Raw genomic sequence first — 22406 nt, 5'->3', positions numbered from 1 at the left:
AAAATTTATTTTCTGCCATTTTCTTAACTCTTCTAAAGTTTCTATTTAAGAAAAAAAATTATATTAAATATGATATTGTCAGATAAAAAAATGTCAAATCTTGTAGTATCTAAGCATACTGCACGTTCGGAGTTATGATTTGACCTGAGCAGATTAACTGTGGAAATATTTACCTTAGCAAAATATCCGATAAAAGAGCATTGAACTCAATGGGTTCTACGGAAAGGGAAAATTATCTGAATAACACACTTTTATAATTTTTTCTTAACTTGATAGTTTATTTGTAATTAACTATAATATATCAATAAAATAAGATTTTATGAAGATTTGAAATTCAAGGCAAGATTATATAGATGACAAAAAAGCGTAGTGCTTGTTGCTTGTTGGCTAACAGACAGGAAGGACATGAAATGTTAAAAAATAGTACTAGTGAGCCTCTTGCCTCTTTTCCAACATTGGAAAACTATCCTACTGTCATAAATACTGACAAATTTGAGTTATTTTTTTATTAAATAATACTTAATTTATTAATATTTTCGATAAAATTTCTACTGAAAGTAGTAGTTTGTGAAAGTATATTTATAATCGTTGTAACAAGCATCTGTTGGTAGTATTGGTTAGCGAATATAAGAAAAGTTGTAAGTTAGATACATAAATATTTCGACAAATATATACATAGATATTTATGTCTTTATGATGCTAAAATATCTCTATTTAAATATACAGGTACAAAGTAAGTGTTAATTGACAGATAACGACAATTTTATTATCGACTTTGAATGTCCATTTAAGTGAAATCGTTAGCGAATTTCTTCGATAAAAGTAAATATTTGCTGTGTTTATTTTTGTTCGTATGAAAAATTGTCACACCTGTAAAAGAAAGCTGCATTTTGTTTAATTCATTATCTCCTTAAAACCTCAACATCATTTGTAACTTGTTCCACTGTTCTATTTATTATTACAGTTATTATTTACGGGATATTTACCATATTTTTTTATTTTTATCCGTTGGAACTCAATATTTCGACATTGTCTACGAATGTCTTGTTCAGTCTCGTGAACAATGACTCTAATAATAAAAATAACCATGTTAAATTAAAATCTTATATGTGTAATTTGTCATCAAACACTTGCAGTTTTCTCTACGATGTTTTCCTTCAACGCCGACCACCAGTTTAATCGTAAACCTAAATCAAGCACTTGAAAATTCGGTAACGCTTGTTCATGACATTTATTAAATTTAAATAAAAATATTTGATATGAAAAATTGTAGCTTATATTTTATTTTGTAAATTAACCGATTTTTATGCCAATTTATTTTTTATTCTGACGCAGTTTCCAAGCGGAGAAAACCTAGAACTATGGCTATATGTATAATTAATACAAATCACAGGAGTAAAACAATTCAATAAATTTTATATTGAGTTTATACGATATCATTCGAGTCAAGATCAGTAATGGTATTTAATATATGAAATCGATATTGATATCAGAACTTTGTATGTTAAATCAGTGTTGGAAATAATAAATATAGTCGATTCCTAAATGAAAAATCGATTAAAGTGCAGGTCGTTAGCCATTTAAATCAGAAATGTATAAAAACTAAAGTTGTTAAAAAAAGTAGACAACATTTTACTGAAATTTCATTAAGAAAAAGTTATTTTTTAACATCTACTGATCAGAGATCTAAAGGAGATCTTAAAAAAGCAAATCGAGGATTACCTCCTCTAATTCCACGTAAACAGTCATTAAGAATGAATGTCTTAAGGAACATAATGGTTTCGTCTGTCGTTTATTTTCGTTGGTTCTTAATGAACTGTATTATATAGTATGTATTTGTATATAATAGAAATATTACGTAAGAACGTGTATATGTAACATGTATATTAATATTCATTAGCTTAATTAATGTGTATTAAATATGAAGTCAAATTAGGCAAACGGTTTTCTAAGATTTATTTAATTACATATTTTGTTACTTCCTGTGATTGACACCAAAAATTATTTTTAATACACATCATGGTTTTTATCGCCTCGGACTTCATATTCCATCGTATTTAAATGTCGGCGTCAGTTGGACGTTTAATTGGCTAGGTAAAAGTATAAAGGATATCTGTTGGTTTTTATGCAGGATGTGTAGTGTCTGTATTTAGAATATGTGGTTTTTAATTAATTACGTTTTATTATATTATTCAAAAATGCTCGTGTGTTCTTGGATAAGGTACAATTTGTTTTTGCAATATTGAAATGGTAAAATTGGAATTGTTTGTCGAAAAGTATAGTCGGGTAAGGATACTGTAAGAATTTCTTTAAAAGTTATCGGAGTGTGTGTTTGCCTCAGATTAGAGAATTTAAACTGATACACGAAGTCTCTCACGATGATTTCAATCACTGTTTAGCATGATATTGAGTACAACGCCATTTTAGCGTGTGAGAAACTCTTTCCTTTCGGTGCTATATCCAAATACTATCAATTTGACTTATAAGTTAGTGGAGCAAGATGCTCAAATTGTGCCGGTACAAGTGTTGCATGTAAATATATTAGTTTTATTATATTATTCAAAAATGCCAGTCGTATGTCAGTGTGTATCTTGTACGCGAGTTTTGATAAGTTATAGATTAGTTATTGTTGATGTGACATAAGTTAATTAGTTGTTATGACCAGTTGATAAGTAATTAATAAATTGTATTAAATTTCAAATACGGTCTATGTTATTATATTATACTTGCGTTGATTTACTTGCACGGACGTTTAATCTGTATCCAAAAAAAATCATAACCATTCCGTGACGTACAAAATTGTTGAAATAGCGAACACCACCCCCGCCCCCTTATTGTTTGACAATTGTTTCTCATGACATTGGGAGACGTTTTTACTACCATTTAAATGATATAAACAAATTATTTCCGTATCAGAAAAGCCAGACCGTGTTAGCTTTAAGTAATTCATTATATGCGTAAATAACTATTAAAATATTACATTTTTCGTGTCAATTTTTATGTAAAAATGTGATATCGCGGTAGTCACTAAAGCGGATCGTGAGACAATTCGAAACTCCGACGGGTCAGTGGGACAGAACGAAAAAAGCGATTATCTTTTGTTTCTATGATTAACCTTTTCCCAGCTCATTTCAGTTTCTCTAAGTTACATTTCATTGTTACAGGCGAAAGCTCAGACAATAAACAAATATCGCAAGGTCACATCGCGCGGTATCAATTAAAGAAGACTGATTTTAATTAGATTACGAACATTCCTCTAATGATGTTATAGAAACGATAAGAAGTAAATCAAAATGTTCAAGTTACTCGGAGGTCTGAGCGTGTACTTCAAGTACCAGCCGGTGAAGACTGACAATGCCGTGTTCAGGCTGCACAATGTGTTCACGACGGTGCTGCTGCTGACCTGCTCGGTGATCATCACGGCGACCCAGTATGTCGGGCAGCCGATACAGTGCATCGTCGGCGGGGGACTACCGGCGAATGTTGTGAACACTTTCTGCTGGATTACATCGACGTTTACAATGCCGGATGCCTTCGCGAGAGAGGTGAGTGGAAATGAACCCACTAATTTAATACGATTAACTAAAAAAGATGTGTTATCCTTTTTGAGTATTATTCCGTTTTAATTGCGTAAAAGGATATGGATTTATGAGGTTTAGTCAGAATCTTTACATCATCCCGAGTGACACTGGTTATGAATAACTTGACTAAATATTTCGAGACAGTCGTATTTTTTTATTATGTGGTCAATTATAGTTTATTAACACTATCAGTATCACCTACTACACCTACGTTTTTAAATTTTAACGGTAAGTGAGCCAGTGCTATGTTCTTAGTTTAAATCCCATTTGTACTGTTACATACAAAGAAAATTTATCACTGACTGAGGAAAATAATTCATAGAACATTGGTGATGTTGCTAAATAAGGTATAAGACATGCAGATGACGAAATAAGTGCCATAATTACATTTATCTTTAAATTATTTAAATTAGTTGCTAATAATGACAATTCTAAACCATAATTATCATCTAAATTATCATAAAAGTAATTAAAAGGTTAATTAAGAGTCACTTGCAGTACTAGTTTCCGTAGATAAAGTAACTGCAACTTTAATTAGCTTTAAAAAGTATCCGAAGTTTGTCGTTTGATTTGATATAATTTCTTTGCCAGTATTTCTAGGATTCTTTACAAAAGCTAGGATCTATGATTCTGATGAAATCTAGGATTCTTTACTCGCTGAGTTTCACTAGTTTCATTCATGTTCGAATTCGGTAGTAGTTTTTATTATGTCTAATAAAATATACGGGTTACGATGAACAGTTTTAAATTCTAATGTTTATTAAGTAATTATTTTCTTTTGATCCTTTAAGGTTTAGAATTTTGGAAACTATGTCTATAAAAGTGTTCATTTTTCATAGAAGTATTACGTACAACTGAATTTTATTCAATACGAAATGTAACGAGATAGCATTTAGAGCAACATTAAAAAAAAGAAATAAATGGTAGACTCTAGATATTAGCAGCATTTTCTATTCGTACAGGAATGCAATTTCTATTCATATTCATATTTGCTGAAGCGGCTACTAGTTCCTTTATTTGTAGGGAATATTTAGTGTTTGACCGTAAAGTTAAATTTACCCTCAACTTACCTTTGTCTAGTGTTAGTTTATTACAAGTCGTTAGCAAATAACCGCTGGTCCGTCCGTCCGCTTCGCTTTCAGCGTTGGCAGCGCGCCAGGACTTGGCTATTTCAGCGAACCTTTCAATCCCTTTGTCGTCATTGTTTTTCTTTGTTATTCTTTGTCTCATATTGTTTAAATTTCAAAATAATCTTCTTAATAAAGGCGTTTGTATTTTTATCTACTAGCGACCTGCTCGGTTTCGCACGGGTGCAATACTGATATTAAATAAACTACAGATTTTTTTAATTTACGACATAACATTTGAAACTCCCAAATAGTGATTCCCTACTACTCGTATATGGTCCATGTTTTATATACAAAAACCTTCCTCTCGAATCACTCTATTAAAAAAACCCGCATGAAAATGTGTTCCGTAATTTTAAATATCTAAGCATACATAGGGGTAGACCAGCGGTAAGCGACTTTAATTTATACTATGTGATGATCATAGCAAGCGAAAACATTCACCTGTTTGTGATGAAACTTGTGCGTTGTTCGTCAGTGAATGTTACCGATCCAAAACTGACAACATGTTTCGAATAAAATTTTGTCCTTCAATACAACGACTGTAATTGAAAATTACGTATTGTAATTTATTTTTATAAGATAATTTGACAATTACGTCGGAATTCATCGTCGAGCCAAAATGCATTCGACAATTGTAGCGATGACGAACTCAGCTTTCGTTCAAAGATAACAAGAGATGAATCGCTTACAAATAAGCGATTGTCATTTTCTCAAAATTAAATTAATCCTGCAGTCTCAAACATACCGTTGAATCTCCGTCGTGTCTTCCTCATCTGACGTGACATTCGCGAAATAATCTGTACCCTCTTGGTATAAATAAAACCCATAATAGAAAAATAGATTTATAACTTTTCTTCAGTTACAATGGAATTCAGGCCGTTCAGGTCCATATCGATAATGATGCCACAGTTTCTATATTTAAAGCTTAGTTACAGTACAGAACTGTAACTAACCGTCGTAAGAAACGACGTTATTTAGTAACTATTTATTTTTATCTATCCCTCATACAGTACGAAGTAACGTAATGCTTAAAGGTCATACCAGTTACATTTTCAGATGTATGAAAATTGGTTTGTTACTAATTAGCGACGTGTGTGTTGACTATGTTGACTGATTTGCGATGCATTGTTAAGTATTATTATGTTTATGTTACGCCTACACATTTTATAAACAAATGTTTCTTGTGTTATGACTTAGTTTTGACTTATAAAGTGTTAAGCACCACTTATATAGTATTTAATAATATTTTTCATCTATATATATTTGACATAAAAGTCAAACAGAAATCTATCACTATGCACGATTTAAACATGGGTAGTTTTTTTTATTCGAACTATCTGTACATATTTTAAAAGGTTGATCCAAGGTTCAAATCATCAGTTAATTGGGTTAAAATTTGTTATAGCTCTTTTAAAAAAATGTTTCTTAAACAAACCGCCTTCGAGCACCACTTCAAACATGTTTCGTTTTTGAAATCATTTCATTTGCATTAGACGTAAGTTGGATCATTTTTTATTTTGCACCATTGCCAAGTATTAGTGCAGAATGATCTTAGCCATCTAAATTAATTTACAAAACTGAATTTATTTTAAATCCGTCCAAATGGCACGAGTCGATATCCAGTATATCACTGGTTTATATTCCAATTGTCCGGGGTCGAAGCAATCAACGATCATGACATAAATCTGAGTAGATGAGTCGGGCTAGGTGCTGCCAATTGAGAAGTAACTGCCCACATCCTCACTCAGGCTATGACGTATCAGTGTATCGTATTGCCACTCCAATTGGGCTCTTAATAAAAAATCTCTAATCGTCAATCCAATTTAAATAATTGAACTGAATTAAAATGTTTCGCAATTTTTTATTTGGTCGCACAATCAATGGGGCTTCTTTTTTCAAAAGTAAAACGTAATATGTCTTATTTGATAGATTTATTTGGATCATTAAGGGTTATGTCATCAAGTTCAAAAAACAATAGTATGTACCTATTAGCGGCACTTATTACTTTCCCCCTGTGTAGAGAACCCTAATAGTGATAAGGCCATTGTTCCAATAATAAATTAATGAATTTCACTATTTTTTTTAGTAAGGATTTTCCAGTGTTAATTGTAAACAAATAAGCAGGATAAATTGTACATGTGTCACCGATGAGTAAAATCAACGTGATTTATAAGATGACAATGCACTTTTTAAGCTACATAGGTTAATAAGGAAATATTTAAATTATATTACAGCTTGTGTATGTCACATGCTGATCTAAGGCGAGCACTCCTTTTAAGGAGGTTTCAAGTTAAATTATTCAATAAGAAAAATATAGGGTTATGTTACGGAATATGATATTATTTCACCTATAGGGTTTGCTCAAAGTTATCCGATGGATATGTGTTAGTTTATAGTATATTATAAGTTATTCTAACATAAAGTTTCTTTTTATGGAATTAATATATCTTTTTGTTTTATAGATTTTACAATGCTTTATAAATTTTAAAACGAAAAGGCATCATGTCAGTGATACCAAAAAAAAACACAACACTAAGAGCTTGTATACACACACATATATATATTTTATCAAAAGTGTCGGGACAGGTGATGTGTTACACATGTTTCGACCAAGTTTTTATTCGTCTAGTGCAGAGAGTGCATACGCGATTAAGATTTTCGTCCCAAAAACCCATATGCTTTTAGTGTCTCTCGTCTATTGTTCAGTCGGTCTGTTGCTTGACTATTAATAAAATTTTCTTTATTTAAAAATGATCCAATCGCTGAAAACGTTTCTTTGTTATTTTACGAAAATATACGTGACCAAAGACTACGGTAACATAATTGCTATTGTTGTCATATATGTTATTCTATGTTCTCACTTAGAGGATGATGATCTGGACATTATTTGACCAAGCTGCGCCGTTGCGGGTTGGTGGTGCATATATAGGTTTAGTATCTTTTGCTCACCAACGAGCTCAAAGTAATTATAATGAATTAAAACTGTATACTTTTTTTTATTTGGTTCAAGTATCTCGATCATTTAGACCTTGTATCATAAGAATTAAAAAAAAAAACATGTGACTGAACATGCTATAAGTTAGAATCAATTTGAAGACCTCAACATTCATAATACAAGAGCAAGATTGACAAGATCAAAGAGGTCTTTAATTTATCAATCGGGAGTCTGATAACCGAATTTAGTATAACGATGAATTCGTACAAGGCTGCTGTTGTGTGATCGTTGGCATCTCTTGAATCATCTCCATTCAATAGGATCTTGGGTCGAGCGAGGGTTATCTTCATATATTTTTTTAATAAATTGATCTCAAATAATATAATTAACATAACTATTTCATAAGTATTTATTAAATATATTTATTACGCGTATTTTTAATGGAATTTCTTGTGCCAACCCTATTGTTATCAAACTGACCTATTTTTGTATTTATATTGTTATATGAAGTAATTTTTTACGCCATTGTTTATAAACGTATCTGTAAGTCAGAATTTTAAATCTGGAACAATAGTAACCCAAGACAAATCGATTAAAGAAATAAAATGTGCGTACTACATAAGATTATAAAGTTTCACTGTATATTTAAGCTATTTTATATTGTTTTGGATACGCATATAAACACACACAAATACAACCGCTTACACGCGCGAACAAACGCACACATACAGACACGAACAAATTAAAAATCAAAATAATATTCTAAAAATGCAGAATAAACACAAGCAGTCTGGGAAGATTATTTAAAAACAAAATGATCTCTATGATTTCCGAAAATCAAGTCAATATATTACGTTTTTCCTCACTACATTCTAAAAACATCAATGAGTCAATAATAACTATTAATAAAATGACCACAATCATTCGATCATAGGTAACTCGGTTAACTTCATCAACAGCACTGACTATATTAATTCTCTGAATGATACCATTGATAGAATAGATATTTAGTACCTATAGCGTTGAATATTAATGCCATATGGTGTAAAGGACAGGCGATAAAGTTGATTGTCCTACGAACAAGTGTCGTGAGTCGTGTCTCATGAGATCCGTGATTCATGGCGTGTACCACGTGCAAATGCATTTAATTCATATTCCTCATTGAATTACCATTTGTGCGTAGCTGTAGAGAGAGGTGAGGACGATGAAATTTGTAAGTTATTGCTAGGGTTGTCAGAATTAAAAAGTCTTTCGTGAAAATGCGATATAAATTAAAGACAAGTTCGTTTTTTATCATAACCCTGATTGTTCGCGGGGATCGTTTGACCGTAATGAAAACTATATAATTTGATAAAATTCAATGGATTATTTAACATCGAATACATGAAAACACAATGGGTGGGTCTTCTTAACACTTAAGCAATGACTTTTCGTTTTCGACTTTGACCACGAAAAGCGCGATTACAGAATCGCGAGAGCCTCGTCAGTTTCAACAAAATTCGAACACAATATATGAAATTGTAATACTAGTTGAATCCGCGACTGCGCCCGCTTGGGAATCACATTGTGACGTTTTCCTTGCACAGCAGTTACTGTATATGACATATGTCAGACGATTAGTTAGATTTTAGTTAATGAAGCATTGTGCTTCACGCTGTTTCGAAATGCCAAGGTATTAGCAAAATTGATAATTTTAAATTTATGATGATTGTGTATAAGCGTAATGTGATATAACTTAGAGCTTCCAAGATTATATGATGGTCTTATGAAATATTTTATCTCTTCATTTGAAACGAATAAAATAGGTTTTGTTGTGGTATTTTAGTTTTTGGTCGAACTCACTTCTGAAAATGTAGTAACTTCTCTTACATTGAATTAATATGAATACCTTACATAGCATTTAACGATTTTTTTATACTTTACTTAATTTTTCAGATTCAAAAACTATTTACTATTTAAAAAAAAGTATTTAATGTACAATCAGCATAACGATTGCAGTTTCCGGAGTAAAGATTAGAATGTCTTCATAAATGTAGCAATTTGTTAGCAATGTGAACTAACGCCTGTTTGTTTAATTTATATCCTGTTATCTTCCGTGTTGTATAAAAGTATTCGCCATCCGGCACGTTTTGCACTTATGCGCTTGCGCATGACGCAAATGTATGTCTTAGAATCTATGAATAATTATATCTTTTGCGATTTAGTGACGTTTATTATTTCAGTTTGTATTTTGCTAGTTAAATTATAATACTCAGATTTCAAATGCATAAATTATAATAATAATAATTATTATTAAATGAAAAAATCAGGAAGCTAAGGATTTATAACATTAAACAGCGAAGTAAAATAAATAATTAATAAATTAATACCGTATGAATGACTGTTAAGAGCGTACGTAAATTCATTTGAATGCTAGTTATGTAATAAATAAATAAAACATTTTGATGAAGACAGGATTATAGTGACTAATTATTAAAAAATGATGTCACTAGGACCCAGTCTATTTTTTTCAAAATAATCATCTCCGATTTCATACAGTCGGTGATGGCAGTGATTTAAATTTTAGTTAAGACATTACTTAAACATACACATGAAATTTATAAATAGCTTGTAAAAAAACTTCACTGATCTCAGAAATGTTAACAATATATATTTCTATGCGAAATTATTTTTATGGAAAGATTTTAAAAGGCTCTTGCGGTTCAAATTTTAGACAATGATTCATCTTCAAGCAGTGTGATGTCATAATAACAGGCTGTGCTGATTCGCATCGGTACTAATAACGGTTTGGAAAATTGACCCAATGGTCCAGTGCCTCTAAGACTAAGTATACTGATTAATTAGCGTATACGCCACGATTGTATATTTAGCCTCTTTCTTTAGGTACTTTTACTTATTACGAACCTTAGCTTAGCACGTACAGTATAAATAAAGATGTTGTAAGTTTGACTTACATATATGCTATTGCCAATGGGAGTAGGAATAAAGATTAACAAACCTTACTACTAAGAATTTATGATTAATATATCATTGTTTATACACAACACTATTACACTTATATTCACTTTTATTATGATTACAGTTTTGTAGACGTTTATTTCGTAAACGTAATTGTTTTCTTAAATCTGTAGTGAATATCATACATTTATTTATCTCTCGACCAATGATATTGCGTCAATGGTGTTAAATATTGTTTATTTGGACTTTCTGCTGTTATGGTGGGGATAAAGTATAGACGATTCATTTATGTACTATAAATCTGTCATCTTTTGTTCGTCCTATCAATAGTTTAATTTAAAAAAAGCATTTTTCCAAATATGCCACTCCAATTAATATGTCGAGATCAGAATGGGTTCCTCTTGATTGGCCAACGCTTATGCACCTAATCATTTCTATCTTATCTCAAATCTGATCTCGAAGGCAATTTCAATTGCCGTGGGATCGAACGAAAAAAGGCCAATTGTGCTTTTGTTATATCTATGGCTATTTTAATTGTATCGGTTTTTCCAGGCAGGCAAGGAGGTCGCGCACCCGGGTGTCATGAACGAGTACGACAGCTCGCAAGAGAAGAAGTACTACACGTATTATCAGTGGGTGTGCTTCGTGCTCTTCTTCCAGGTTGGTTGACTAGTTGTATACAGAATTACCTTTTTTTTGCAAACTTGATCAGACGTTGTATTTATCAGACCGTGATCCGGTCCAGCGTAATTAACTCTTTCCTGTGTGACCATGTAATAACTGTTTGATTGATCTGTGATTTTTTGATCACAAAATATTCGTTAAATTTATTTTCTTGTAGGTTTAGTATTTATCCGTTTATAATGTAATTTGCATGTTAAGTGTATAGCAAATTTCATTGCTGTAAATTTAGTTGTGTAGTTTCGTACAGATAACAAACATTAACTTAATAATTTATTTTGCTTTTTTGATTATGTATTTTTATTTGGATTGATTTTAAGAGGTTTGTATTATATGTATCCTTGAACTAACAAATCATCGAATTCATACTAAACCTACACATTTTAATGTAGAAATATTTTACTTTTATGTATGTAGGTAAATGAAACCAGGATATGCATACCTCAATTAAATATTACTTCGAAATCACTGATTCATAAGTGATGGTTATTAAAACGGATCTGCAGCAAACGAATCTTTTTTAAAAGCAGATATTATTAACATGTTTTAATTAAAACAGTTTTTTAATTTCTTTTTAACATATAAATTTAAAGTAGTCACTTCGCCTAAAATAATTTGAAAGTTCAAACAAAAATGAAATAAACTTGTATTAAGTGTTCATAGGAGCGGGTTTACAAGTACTAGTAGTAATAGTACAGGTAGGTCACTAAAATGTTTTAATAGAGAAAAAAATGCATTTGTATTCTCACTAATATTATAAACGCGAAAGTCTTCACTAATTTCATCAGAACACTTTGACCTTCTCGTACGTAGGCGATTCCGTGGGTCGAAACTAGTCGCCAATAAAGGCATAGTTTATTCATGCCATAAGTTAATTAGGCCCATTGACTGTTATATTTAGATTATTTGCATTTGTGTGTGACATGAATGTCGATACTGGTGGTAATCACATGTGCAAATACGGGCAACAATCGCCACCGTCTACAGTTAACGGTGCTCTAGACATGTTAACAACTTGCCCATTAGTATTTAAAATTTGACCTAGAACGACTACTTTCTTTAAAAAGGCTTAAGTTTCATCTGAGATAGATTCAAGACATTCAAAATGCCACCAACCCAAAACTATTAATATAGAAATATATTCTTAAACAAAGAGGAATATTAAATAGTTATCTGTGTTCAATCCAAACAAAATTTACAATGAAATATCATGTATGACTTAAAAAAAAGTTAAAAAATTTGATAGATATAAAACCAATAGTAATTTTATTGACCACAGTAAGAGATTCATGTGTTGAATTTTGTTCTAGGCTATAATGTGTTACACCCCCAAGTATTTATGGGACGCGTTCGAGGGCGGTCTCCTGCGCACTATCGTTATGGGATTGAACATTGGCGTCTGTCACGCCGAAGAGAAAGAGAAGAAGAAGGAAGTCATCATCAACTACCTCATCAGACATGAAAGGGTAAGTGTAGCTATTTTATTAGATTCCTTTTCTCGTTAATATTAAATCTATAGGAAAAAAATTATATAATATGACATAATATACACTTTAGCTAAATGGCATTTAAGTAACATATGTTCTTAATTCAATACGATAGTATCAGTCACTTAAAAATTAAAATACTCGCTTAAATACTTGTTTATCTTAATTTTTTTTAGTGTCGATTAAAATTAAATTATTAATATTCAGTTATTAATAACGCATTGTTCTAATTTTAATAATAGCTTATTATCCGTTATCTATTAATAGTATCGTCAACGAAAAACAACACAAAACTACAAAATTATAATTGAAAGGAAAATCATTTTCATATCCCAAAAATGTACCCCTGGGTAACACCAAATCGACAAAGTCCTTTGGACTAGTAGTCACCAAAGTGACTACTAGTCCAAAGGACTTTGTTCCATTTATTGAAACATTTTTATTTCTTTGACTTAATAATGTCCAAAAGAGCTCAGTAGATTATCCATTTACATCGCAATATTGCAGCTTTTTATATAAGCTTGGTAATAGCGACAAAGAACATCACGAGATAAATCTCAAAATACACCATTAAGATTTCTTCCAGGCATCGATTATTTGCTTACAGCGAAGGTAAGAAGAAGAGATAAAAATATTCGCAGAGTTTCTTATTCTAGATAATAACGTTTAGCGTTGTTATATCATGTAATGTAATTTTTAATTATTATTTAATACATACTAGCTTTGCTTGCTAGAATCTGCGGCTTTACTCACTCCAAATTTATATATTATGATAAGGAAACAAACCGTCATCTCATTCTTCCCTTTAATCCTCGAAGAAAAATAATAAAAATTCGCAACTACAATATCCATGCCAAATTTCATCTAACTCGGACAGAGTTACCGTCGCATTTTTAATATGTGTTAATATAAATTTGTTTAGATAATTTATTTTATTCAGAATGATCACTGTTGAATATAGTAGGTACTTATATAGCAGTGTTGAATGTCGTTTTTTTTTCTAATTCACAAGAGAGTTAGTTAAACATATTTTACCACCGTAAGGTTTTACTTATGTAGGAGTAACTTTTTTAATGTTATCGCAATAATGTTAGATGCGTTACGTATTTCTTTTACTTGTTGTCGTCGATATTTACCCAGAAACTTTCACAAAACTGCCTCCAGTACTCAGTTTAACTAGAGTTTGATGGCCGATGGAGTGTACGAACAAAAACAAGCATTACGGTATATTATATAACATTTATTTAACCTTACATTACAGTTTCTAAATCATACTTACGTCCAAAAAAAGTAGTAAATAGGACTCCAAAATTAATAGGATGTTAGAAAAGAGGATTTTAATAAAATATCTCTGTATTTAAATTCTTTATGTACAATGTCCAAACTTACCTTTAATAATGATAAGTTAATAAGAATGAATCCGGTCAAAACGCAAAAGCTAAACAATGGTCGCACCGAGCGAATATCAATTAGTGCTGGGAGCGAAGAGGCGTGCGTTGCGTCCTTAATGTTGCAAGTTCATTGCTTGGAAACGGCCGTACGTTGAATTGCAATTCCATTTGTCGGCGTAGAAAGGATGCGTATTTTTTTCAAAATGCAAAATGAATATTAATAAATTTCAAATACTATTATAATAGGAAATTCTTTTATTTTGCGTTTGGTGCGCGGGTGGGCCAATATGTCTCATAATAATTATTTACCAGCGTCCTTACATTCTCAATACCTAACCTACCATTTGAACTCAAATGTTATGCCCATTGTGCCTCTATTAACGCTTTACTCACCCTTCATTCTGCAACACAATAAAAATTAAATAATGCAGTACCTAGAAAATTTGATGAGTGGGTGGTACCTTCCCAAATTATATAGTTAGTTTTATGAATATTTATGAATCGGCAATTTAGCCTTGTTTTCCATTATACCTATTCCACTTTCTCATCTGAAGACAATGTTGGCGATACTCATCAAAAGTTTTTGTATTAAGCTTTACTTAGTACTTTAAGTTGGTACAAAATGTGAGTTAACATTTGTCCAGGGCGGTGCTGGACAAACACTCACTGTTCCGTCCTCATTCACAAAACCATGTTGTTCTATTTTGAAATTTACAAGAAATCGCATTATATAAAACGAGATCATTCGGTAGGTTTCGCTTTTGAACCTTTTCCTAGCGTCTATGGACCGTGTCGAAACGAGATCGTGACAGACAATCAAAATTGCACCAATATTTTTTGTGCACGGTCGTTGACCACGATACGTTCAATGATCAGTTGCGTAACGTAAAACATCATCCATCAACGTTTTGCTATCAACAATACGTTCATCTATTTGGCACAAAAACAGCAATGGTTGTCGTACATTTCGAGCTGTACCGTGGTGCGTTACATTTCCGGTTTTGAAATTACGACTACATAGTAGTTTTATTCGATTAGCGTGGCTTTTCCTCGCTTATCGATTCTTTGTGACAGCTGGAGTGAGTCATGTAATGAAATTTGTTTCTCCGAAATTTCCCCTATCGAGCCTTGGAAAGTCTTCAATTGATCAATGTTTATATGAACAGTTGGCTTTAATTAAAACACGTCGTGTTTACCTAAGTTTCCATTTCTGGCCGCTTTCTATTTTTTTTTAATTCAAGATTTTGCTCGGCTTTCAATTTTTATTCATTTTGTTTGAAATTATTTATTGCCTATTATAACAGAATCAATGCTATACTACCATAACGAGGCAGACCTTTAGAAAAAGATACGGAAGTTAAGCTTGAATATTATTAAGCATCGTTAATCATTGTTTTTGTTGATTTTGTACAACTCTTTATTTTTATTGAAAGCAGCTCGGTCACACCTGTAATGAGCACTGCATTTGCAATTGTAATTTGAGTATTTCACTTAGATATTGTATTGTACACTTTCGTTAGTTTACTGAAGACGCTAGTAATCGTCTTGTTCAAGCCTGCGTGCGTGTTCCTAACTCATCGTGGTACGTGCTTACTCGAGCATGAAGCTCATTCAATAGTCACAAGTGGCCACGTGTTTTCATGTAATTGTTCCGTGAATGGTCTGTTTTTATGTTTGTTTTTTTCTTCAGTCGCTTCTGTATCTGATTCTGGTAACACTTGAATATCATTAGTTTCTCACGTTCGTTTGTTTATTCAGATGGCATGTTGCTTACTACAAGTGCTCATTAATCAGAAATTAAACGTAAATAATGTACATACATATTGTTTCAAGACAAATAATCTTATACAACTCAGTTCGAGTTTATTGAATAGACATACTTAGACACGCTTAGTAACTCTTTTCATAGCTTCATCATCTGTGTCTAAAATGTCAATATTCAGGGCATAAAATGCTAGATTATCAACTTTGTTGCGAGTATAATAAGTGGCTACGTGGGCCGGCATTGCCACTACTTTTTGCCTTAATAACGGTACATAATACTTGTCGCTGTGCGAGTCAACGTACGCCGTGGAATTGATTTAATGACGGCTTCAATCATTCTCAACCCTTTGCAGGATATAAAGATTTACTTTGTTACACAATATTTCGTATGCAAAAAAAATTCTAGTTATCTATTTTTTATTTATTTCTCATCATGACTCTGTAATATTTGTTTAGTCTATTGCTAATAGTTAAAACAAATAATACATAGTTAATTAGAGTTAGCAAATTTATCAAGGAAGATTGGCAGTTAATACATTAGTTATGATATTCTCAAAGCAGTATGATTGTTGAAGACTCGTTTAAAGAGATAATCTTCATCTCTTTTTTCTACTTCGATGAATAGTAAATTAAGTATGTTTAACAAACATTACTGTTTATTTATAAAGGAGTAACTTTTTGGTGTTATAATCAAAATCACAAAAAAATAAACGTACATTTTAATTTTCTTTGCTTTTGAGAACGCTGTGTTTGTCTGTATAATTTTTGCAATAGGCCCAGATATTAATATAATAATATTAACGGAATATTTTGTATTTACTCTCGATATATTCGAAAATATAATAAGTAAAATATAGTACCGAAAAATATTACCCGACATGGCTCCTGTTTTAAGTGTGTGTGCACCGCTGTAATTGACATCCCCTTTTGTTAATACAACATCTTAGACACTTTGCCCGTTGGTTGATGGAGTACCGACGATGTAAATAGTTATTTATCCTTCTAGCAGTGCAGTTCGAATGAGACCATTAGTCGTCATATTCGCTTGTTCCCCTAAATTTCCTAAAATAACTTTATTTTACATTTGTAGTCAAAATATTTTGCCAGTTGTTTTTTATGTAGAATCTAAATTTCGAAACGATGATAACTTCAAATTAAATTAATCTTTTGAAAGTCATCGTAAGAATCTACCTAATAAATAACTTTATGTAAATTTATTTTTTGAACTATACAACCTAATTTGTAAACCGTTTTCTGGCTTACTGTGAAATTTGGATAAACGTAACGCGTCCTTAAAATTTTACTTAAAACCGTCGGTTATGTATCAGCAATGAGCAGAGGATATGTTTTATAAAATAATAATCGCCTACTCAAGTTATGAAGCTGACATAGTATGTCACGAAGAAACCAAAGCCATCACATTCTCTATCGCACTTATAACCGTAATGAGTGGTTATTTAATCTTGAACGTAAAACGATCCACCATTAGTGGTAACTTAGGCGTCGGCTTACATTTTACTTAACACAGGATTCGATACCACGTGTAAATTGACCCACACTCGCTTCCACGAACGGACGCTATGTGAATTGTTAATATTTGAATGTTCGACATTATGTTCTGTCTCGTGATAATCTAGAGTTAAGTGTTTGTTTCGACATGTCCTCGTTTCATTTGTTTCATCGCATTGCGAACCGGAGGTAGTTTCACAATCGAAATTTAAAAAAAGTTTCGTCATTTAATTTGGGCGTATTTGATGACCTATGATTTAAGATACCTGTTGAATCTAACGATATCTGGTTCTGTATAACTAATGTTTCATGATCAATTCTAGCGTGTTACCTTCAAAAATGATTAATTCCACACCTTGTTTAGTTACCTATACCTCTCATTGAAGATTAATTGTAGTAATAATATATCATATTAGTGTTCATATGCGCTATATGATATGTAGACAATATTTTAATTTGCTATGTTAATAGATCTTAAGCAATTATTAATGTCAGGAAACCTGTCTAATTATGGATGATATTTTGTTGCACGTGTACGCTTATCTTTAAGCTTTTTTTAAAGAAGTCTTTGCCCTGTTGCCATTAATGTTAGCCATAGGTATAATTTGTTATTTTACTCTATACTACTCCTTGGTAGTTTTATGTATAACATAGATAATTCTAGATCGTTCTATACATCGCTTTAGAAACGTGTCGATGGTAAAAAATCTGCCGATGCTTATATAAAACATTCGGATAAGAAACTAGAATCCTGAGTTCAATGACTGTATTGAACGCCCGAAGCAAAACTATGATTCGTGTATTATCGATGCTTTATTTGTAGGTACTTAAAGCACAGATGATAGATAATATTATGTAATCTTACTTTAAAAAAAAAAAAGTCTTGTAATATTTACTCAGGCTTTTGATCAATTTTATATCGCTGAGGCAGAGTTTTTTTCCCCATATAAAACCTCTATTTTAATATTGGTCTTATACAAAAAAAAGTAAAATGATCAAAGTTGTAACGAAGAAACAACGTCGGTGTCCCGCTAGGCACTTTTCCAGGTTCCATTCTTTACAATGTGTTCGCGTTAGACTCGATTGAAGGACCACTTAAATTGAACAGAACAAGGGCGCGAATTGCAATAGGGCGAGAAAACAAAAAGATGATCAAATACACTTGTTCTTGTAATTTGGGATTTGTATAGAAAGTTATGGATAAGGTTTATTGGGAACGTATTATTATAAATATCAAGATCGATTAATGTTACATCACACTACTTTGTCATTATCACTAAATTATCTGTCTATCTAATACCAAAAACTTAAAAGGAGCAATCAATAAATATTAGAATTTGTTAGAAGATAAAATAGTATTTGTTAGAAGATAAAATATATATACAAGTAGAAAACGCGCTGTTTAATTTTATACTATGTGTTGTACGTCAAATATATTTCAATAGCAGTTACAGCCATTACAAATAGAGGTTTTATTGGTGTTTAAGGATGCGTGAAATAATTGCGGCGACAGATTACGTAAATTCGTAATGCCATAGTATCATGGTGGCACAAGGAAGATGATTGCAGACTCGATCCATGTCACGGCACGCAACACTGACCACTCGGGTATGGCGGCGTGCGTGACACAGATTGACACAACCTCGTTTCAAACTGATCGACAGATTGCTCGTGTACTTGAATATTTTGGACAATACTATTATTATGATTCCATATAAATCAACGTGTTCTTTTGTTTTGAAATGAACAAAAGAAAGACGTAACAAAATAGGATAATTAAATAACCCCAAAAGTGATTCTTTTGCTATGCATATTTTTGATGCATGTATAATCTATTAAAAAAACTAAATTCCATGACTATGACCTAATATCCTAAAGTGTAAGGGTTATATTGCAATAACAAGAAATATTGTTCGCATCGTCTCGGGAAGTCCATGTATTGCAAAAACTACCAGGTGCGGGTCTTACAAAGGGACGTCGCCATCTGCCTGCCCTGATTCGACAAAATACACTAAAACGATACAACTTCGCTGGGGTGGTTTATGGGCACTTGAATTTTTGTGCGCGTATTGTTACTAGTTTAAAGAGTAAGTATAGCTATTTCATATATTTATCTGATCGTTAAATTATTTATTAATCGATTTACATGAATAAAACCATGAAACCACAGATTATAGAAGAATATCCTTGAAAGAAGGATTTCATATTTGTAGTTGGTGTTTGTTGATAATTTACAATTCGACATTACGACACACTTATGTTTGATTTACACGGTTTTTCTGTTGTTTGTTCGAGAGCTCGATGTTTTATTCAAACGGTCTTTGATTTGATGCAGAATCTTAAAGTAGAAGGACGGGAAATTGAATGGAAAGCGAATTATTGATAGCGAGAAAACGGACAAGTTATATGAGAGTTGTTTTATCTGCGAAAATTAGTAGCATGATTATAGGTAACTAACGACCTGCTCTAGCTTCGCACGGGTGCAATACTTATACTAATTATACTATAGAATATTTCTTTACGATAGCACATTAGAAACTTCTAAAATTATCAGTGTTTCTAAAATTATTTAATTTATATTGCATACAAAAAACCCTCACTCGAATCTTTCTATCTATTGGAAAAACCGCATCAAAATCAGTTGCGTAATTTTAAAGATTTAAGCATATAGGACAGACAGCAGTAAGCGACTTTGTTCATACTATTATGGGAAAAGGTAAGGTAAGGTAATAGGTAATTACTTTTATGGGCAAACAAGAATATATTCAAATGTTCAGTTATAGGTTTATAGAAAGATATAGGTTAGGAATTATAGAATGGACTATGTTATTGGTCACCACTAATAGAAATATTAACCATTTCTTGCATCGTCAACGTGGCACCGACTTTCTAAAGTAGTAGAAACACTGGGCCTTTTAATCTTCAAACACGAACAACAGTACTAAATATGTTTTCGCCGTAGTGTATGTATATAATGCCCTACCACAAATTATTTATTTTTGTATTCAAAATCGATACATACTTTATTCAAGTAAGCTTTAATTTCCGGTTCAGATATAGATTCTAGCAAGAAGAACCGGTAATTTAAAAAAAAATGTGGGAAGGTAAGTTAAATTATGACAGGTGTTCAATACAATACAATTTTATAAACGAATCTAACGTAAATTGTCTCCCTCAGGAGATTTGTATTTCACTCGCATAAGACCTAAGTTAGTTGAAAGAGTTTTGAATAAATTAACATTCTTACTGAATTTTACCTAATTATTATTGTAAATTATTTATATTGTACACCTCGAACGATCAGGATTATGCACCCTACTAATGCGTACTTTACATTAATGTTTAATATTTTAAGGATTATTATTCATCTAAATGATATAACGGTCGATATAAGATGGCGGCAGTTGGAACCAGCACCAGATTTGCAAAACCCAGCTGGCGCGGTTGCAATTAAGTAAATAGTTGTTTATCATTGCTTATTTAATCGACTTCATATTGCAAATTACTTCGGCTTGAACTCTTAATCTTGGGTTAATATGCACGTGTTCCAACCATATCGGGTCCAAAGTTATGTTATTTCAAATAAACAACAAAATAAAACATATCACAATACCAATTATTATTCTAGTGTCACGTACATTGGAGATTAGCTGTCCGCTCCGATTTCTTATTGTGTACATGTATGGTGGCATACATAAGTTACGTCCTTATAGTTGTTAATTTCCAAAAATCCTTTTCAGTGAGCGTCTATATCGCGAAACGAGTTACTATTTAAAATCAATGGAACTTATGGTTTTGTAGTACTCATAAAAAAATTAAAGTCTTTACTTTACTTTTTTTTTTACTTTTAACAGCCTGTAAATTACCCACTGCTGGCATAAGGCCTCCTCTCCCATTAAGGAGAGGGGGCCCTTGTAACATATTCCACCACGCTGTTCCAATGCGGGTTGGTGGAATGCACATGTGGCAGAATTTCGGTGAAACTAAACACATGCAGGTTTTCCTCACGATGTTTTCCTTCACCGCCGAGCACGAGGTGAATTATAAAACAAATTAAGCACTTATATATAGTGGTGCTTGGCTGGGTTTGAACCCGAAATCATCGGTTAAGATGCACGCGGTCTAACCACTGGGCCATCTCGGATTCTACTACTCATGACGAGTGATATTTCACTAGTATAGATAATATTATAAATGCGAAAAAACCTGCTGTTATTTATTCACGCTTAAACCGCTGAAATTAAATGAAATTGATTTTTGGTATGGAGATAGGTTGGTTCAAAGAACGTAGCCTGATATTTATAATACAGATAAAAAAGAAGTTTGTTCACTATTGTATGTATATATGTTTTATATAAATAGTTTGCGGACACCCTTTCAGTCAGTCGGTTATAATAATTGAAGATGATTATTATACAAGGACAGCGACGATCAAATGTATATCAATTTGGAAAGCATTTGATATCTTTAAAGTGTCGGTTGTATAACGTGTTTTGATATCGGACATTGTTTTGCGTAAGCTGTTTCAATTGTTATGATATTCAGATCATGTGTTTGTTTAAATAAAGCGAGACGACGCTTTGATCAGTAATTTTAAACATATCGGGTTATATGAACAGATCAGTTTGGATATATACATACGATAATCTGGTTTTAAAGTTATCGTTTGGGATTTGTCATTTTATCGAGTTTACTAGTCTAGGTGGTCCGGTATAGGCGAATTCTAAACTTGTATACGCTTGGTTTGGTGTCCCTTGCCACACTTTGGAATCGTGAAACCTATCGCAATTATCATAATGGTCTTTGTGTACCGATATAATCAATATGAAAGTTTGTTTGTTTTTTTTTTTTAACAGAAAAATGCAAGAAACTGCTGTATTGATTTAGATGGTATTTAGAATATAGATAGCTTATCTGTAACCTTTAACATTATGTATAACACCTGATCCCCCGCTCGCCTCATATATACA

General features: G+C 32.0%; 1 protein-coding gene across 1 annotated transcript in view; it reads left to right on the top strand.

The window, feature by feature from the left end:
- The window catches only part of LOC124536383 (innexin inx1), a 45326-nt gene that overhangs the window by 14422 nt on the left and 8498 nt on the right, over positions 1-22406 (top strand). The window contains exons 2-4 of the mRNA XM_047112917.1: positions 3165-3545; positions 11157-11264; positions 12596-12751. Of these exons, the coding sequence (XP_046968873.1) occupies positions 3294-3545; positions 11157-11264; positions 12596-12751 (516 nt within the window). The 5' untranslated portion in view covers positions 3165-3293. The remainder of the gene's footprint in view (positions 1-3164; positions 3546-11156; positions 11265-12595; positions 12752-22406) is intronic.

Source organism: Vanessa cardui, chromosome 2 (genome assembly GCF_905220365.1).
Source record: "Vanessa cardui chromosome 2, ilVanCard2.1, whole genome shotgun sequence".
Classification (NCBI taxonomy): Eukaryota; Metazoa; Arthropoda; class Insecta; order Lepidoptera; family Nymphalidae; genus Vanessa; species Vanessa cardui.
Note: the sequence above shows the minus strand (reverse complement) of the source record. Positions and strands in the feature narration are given on the sequence as shown.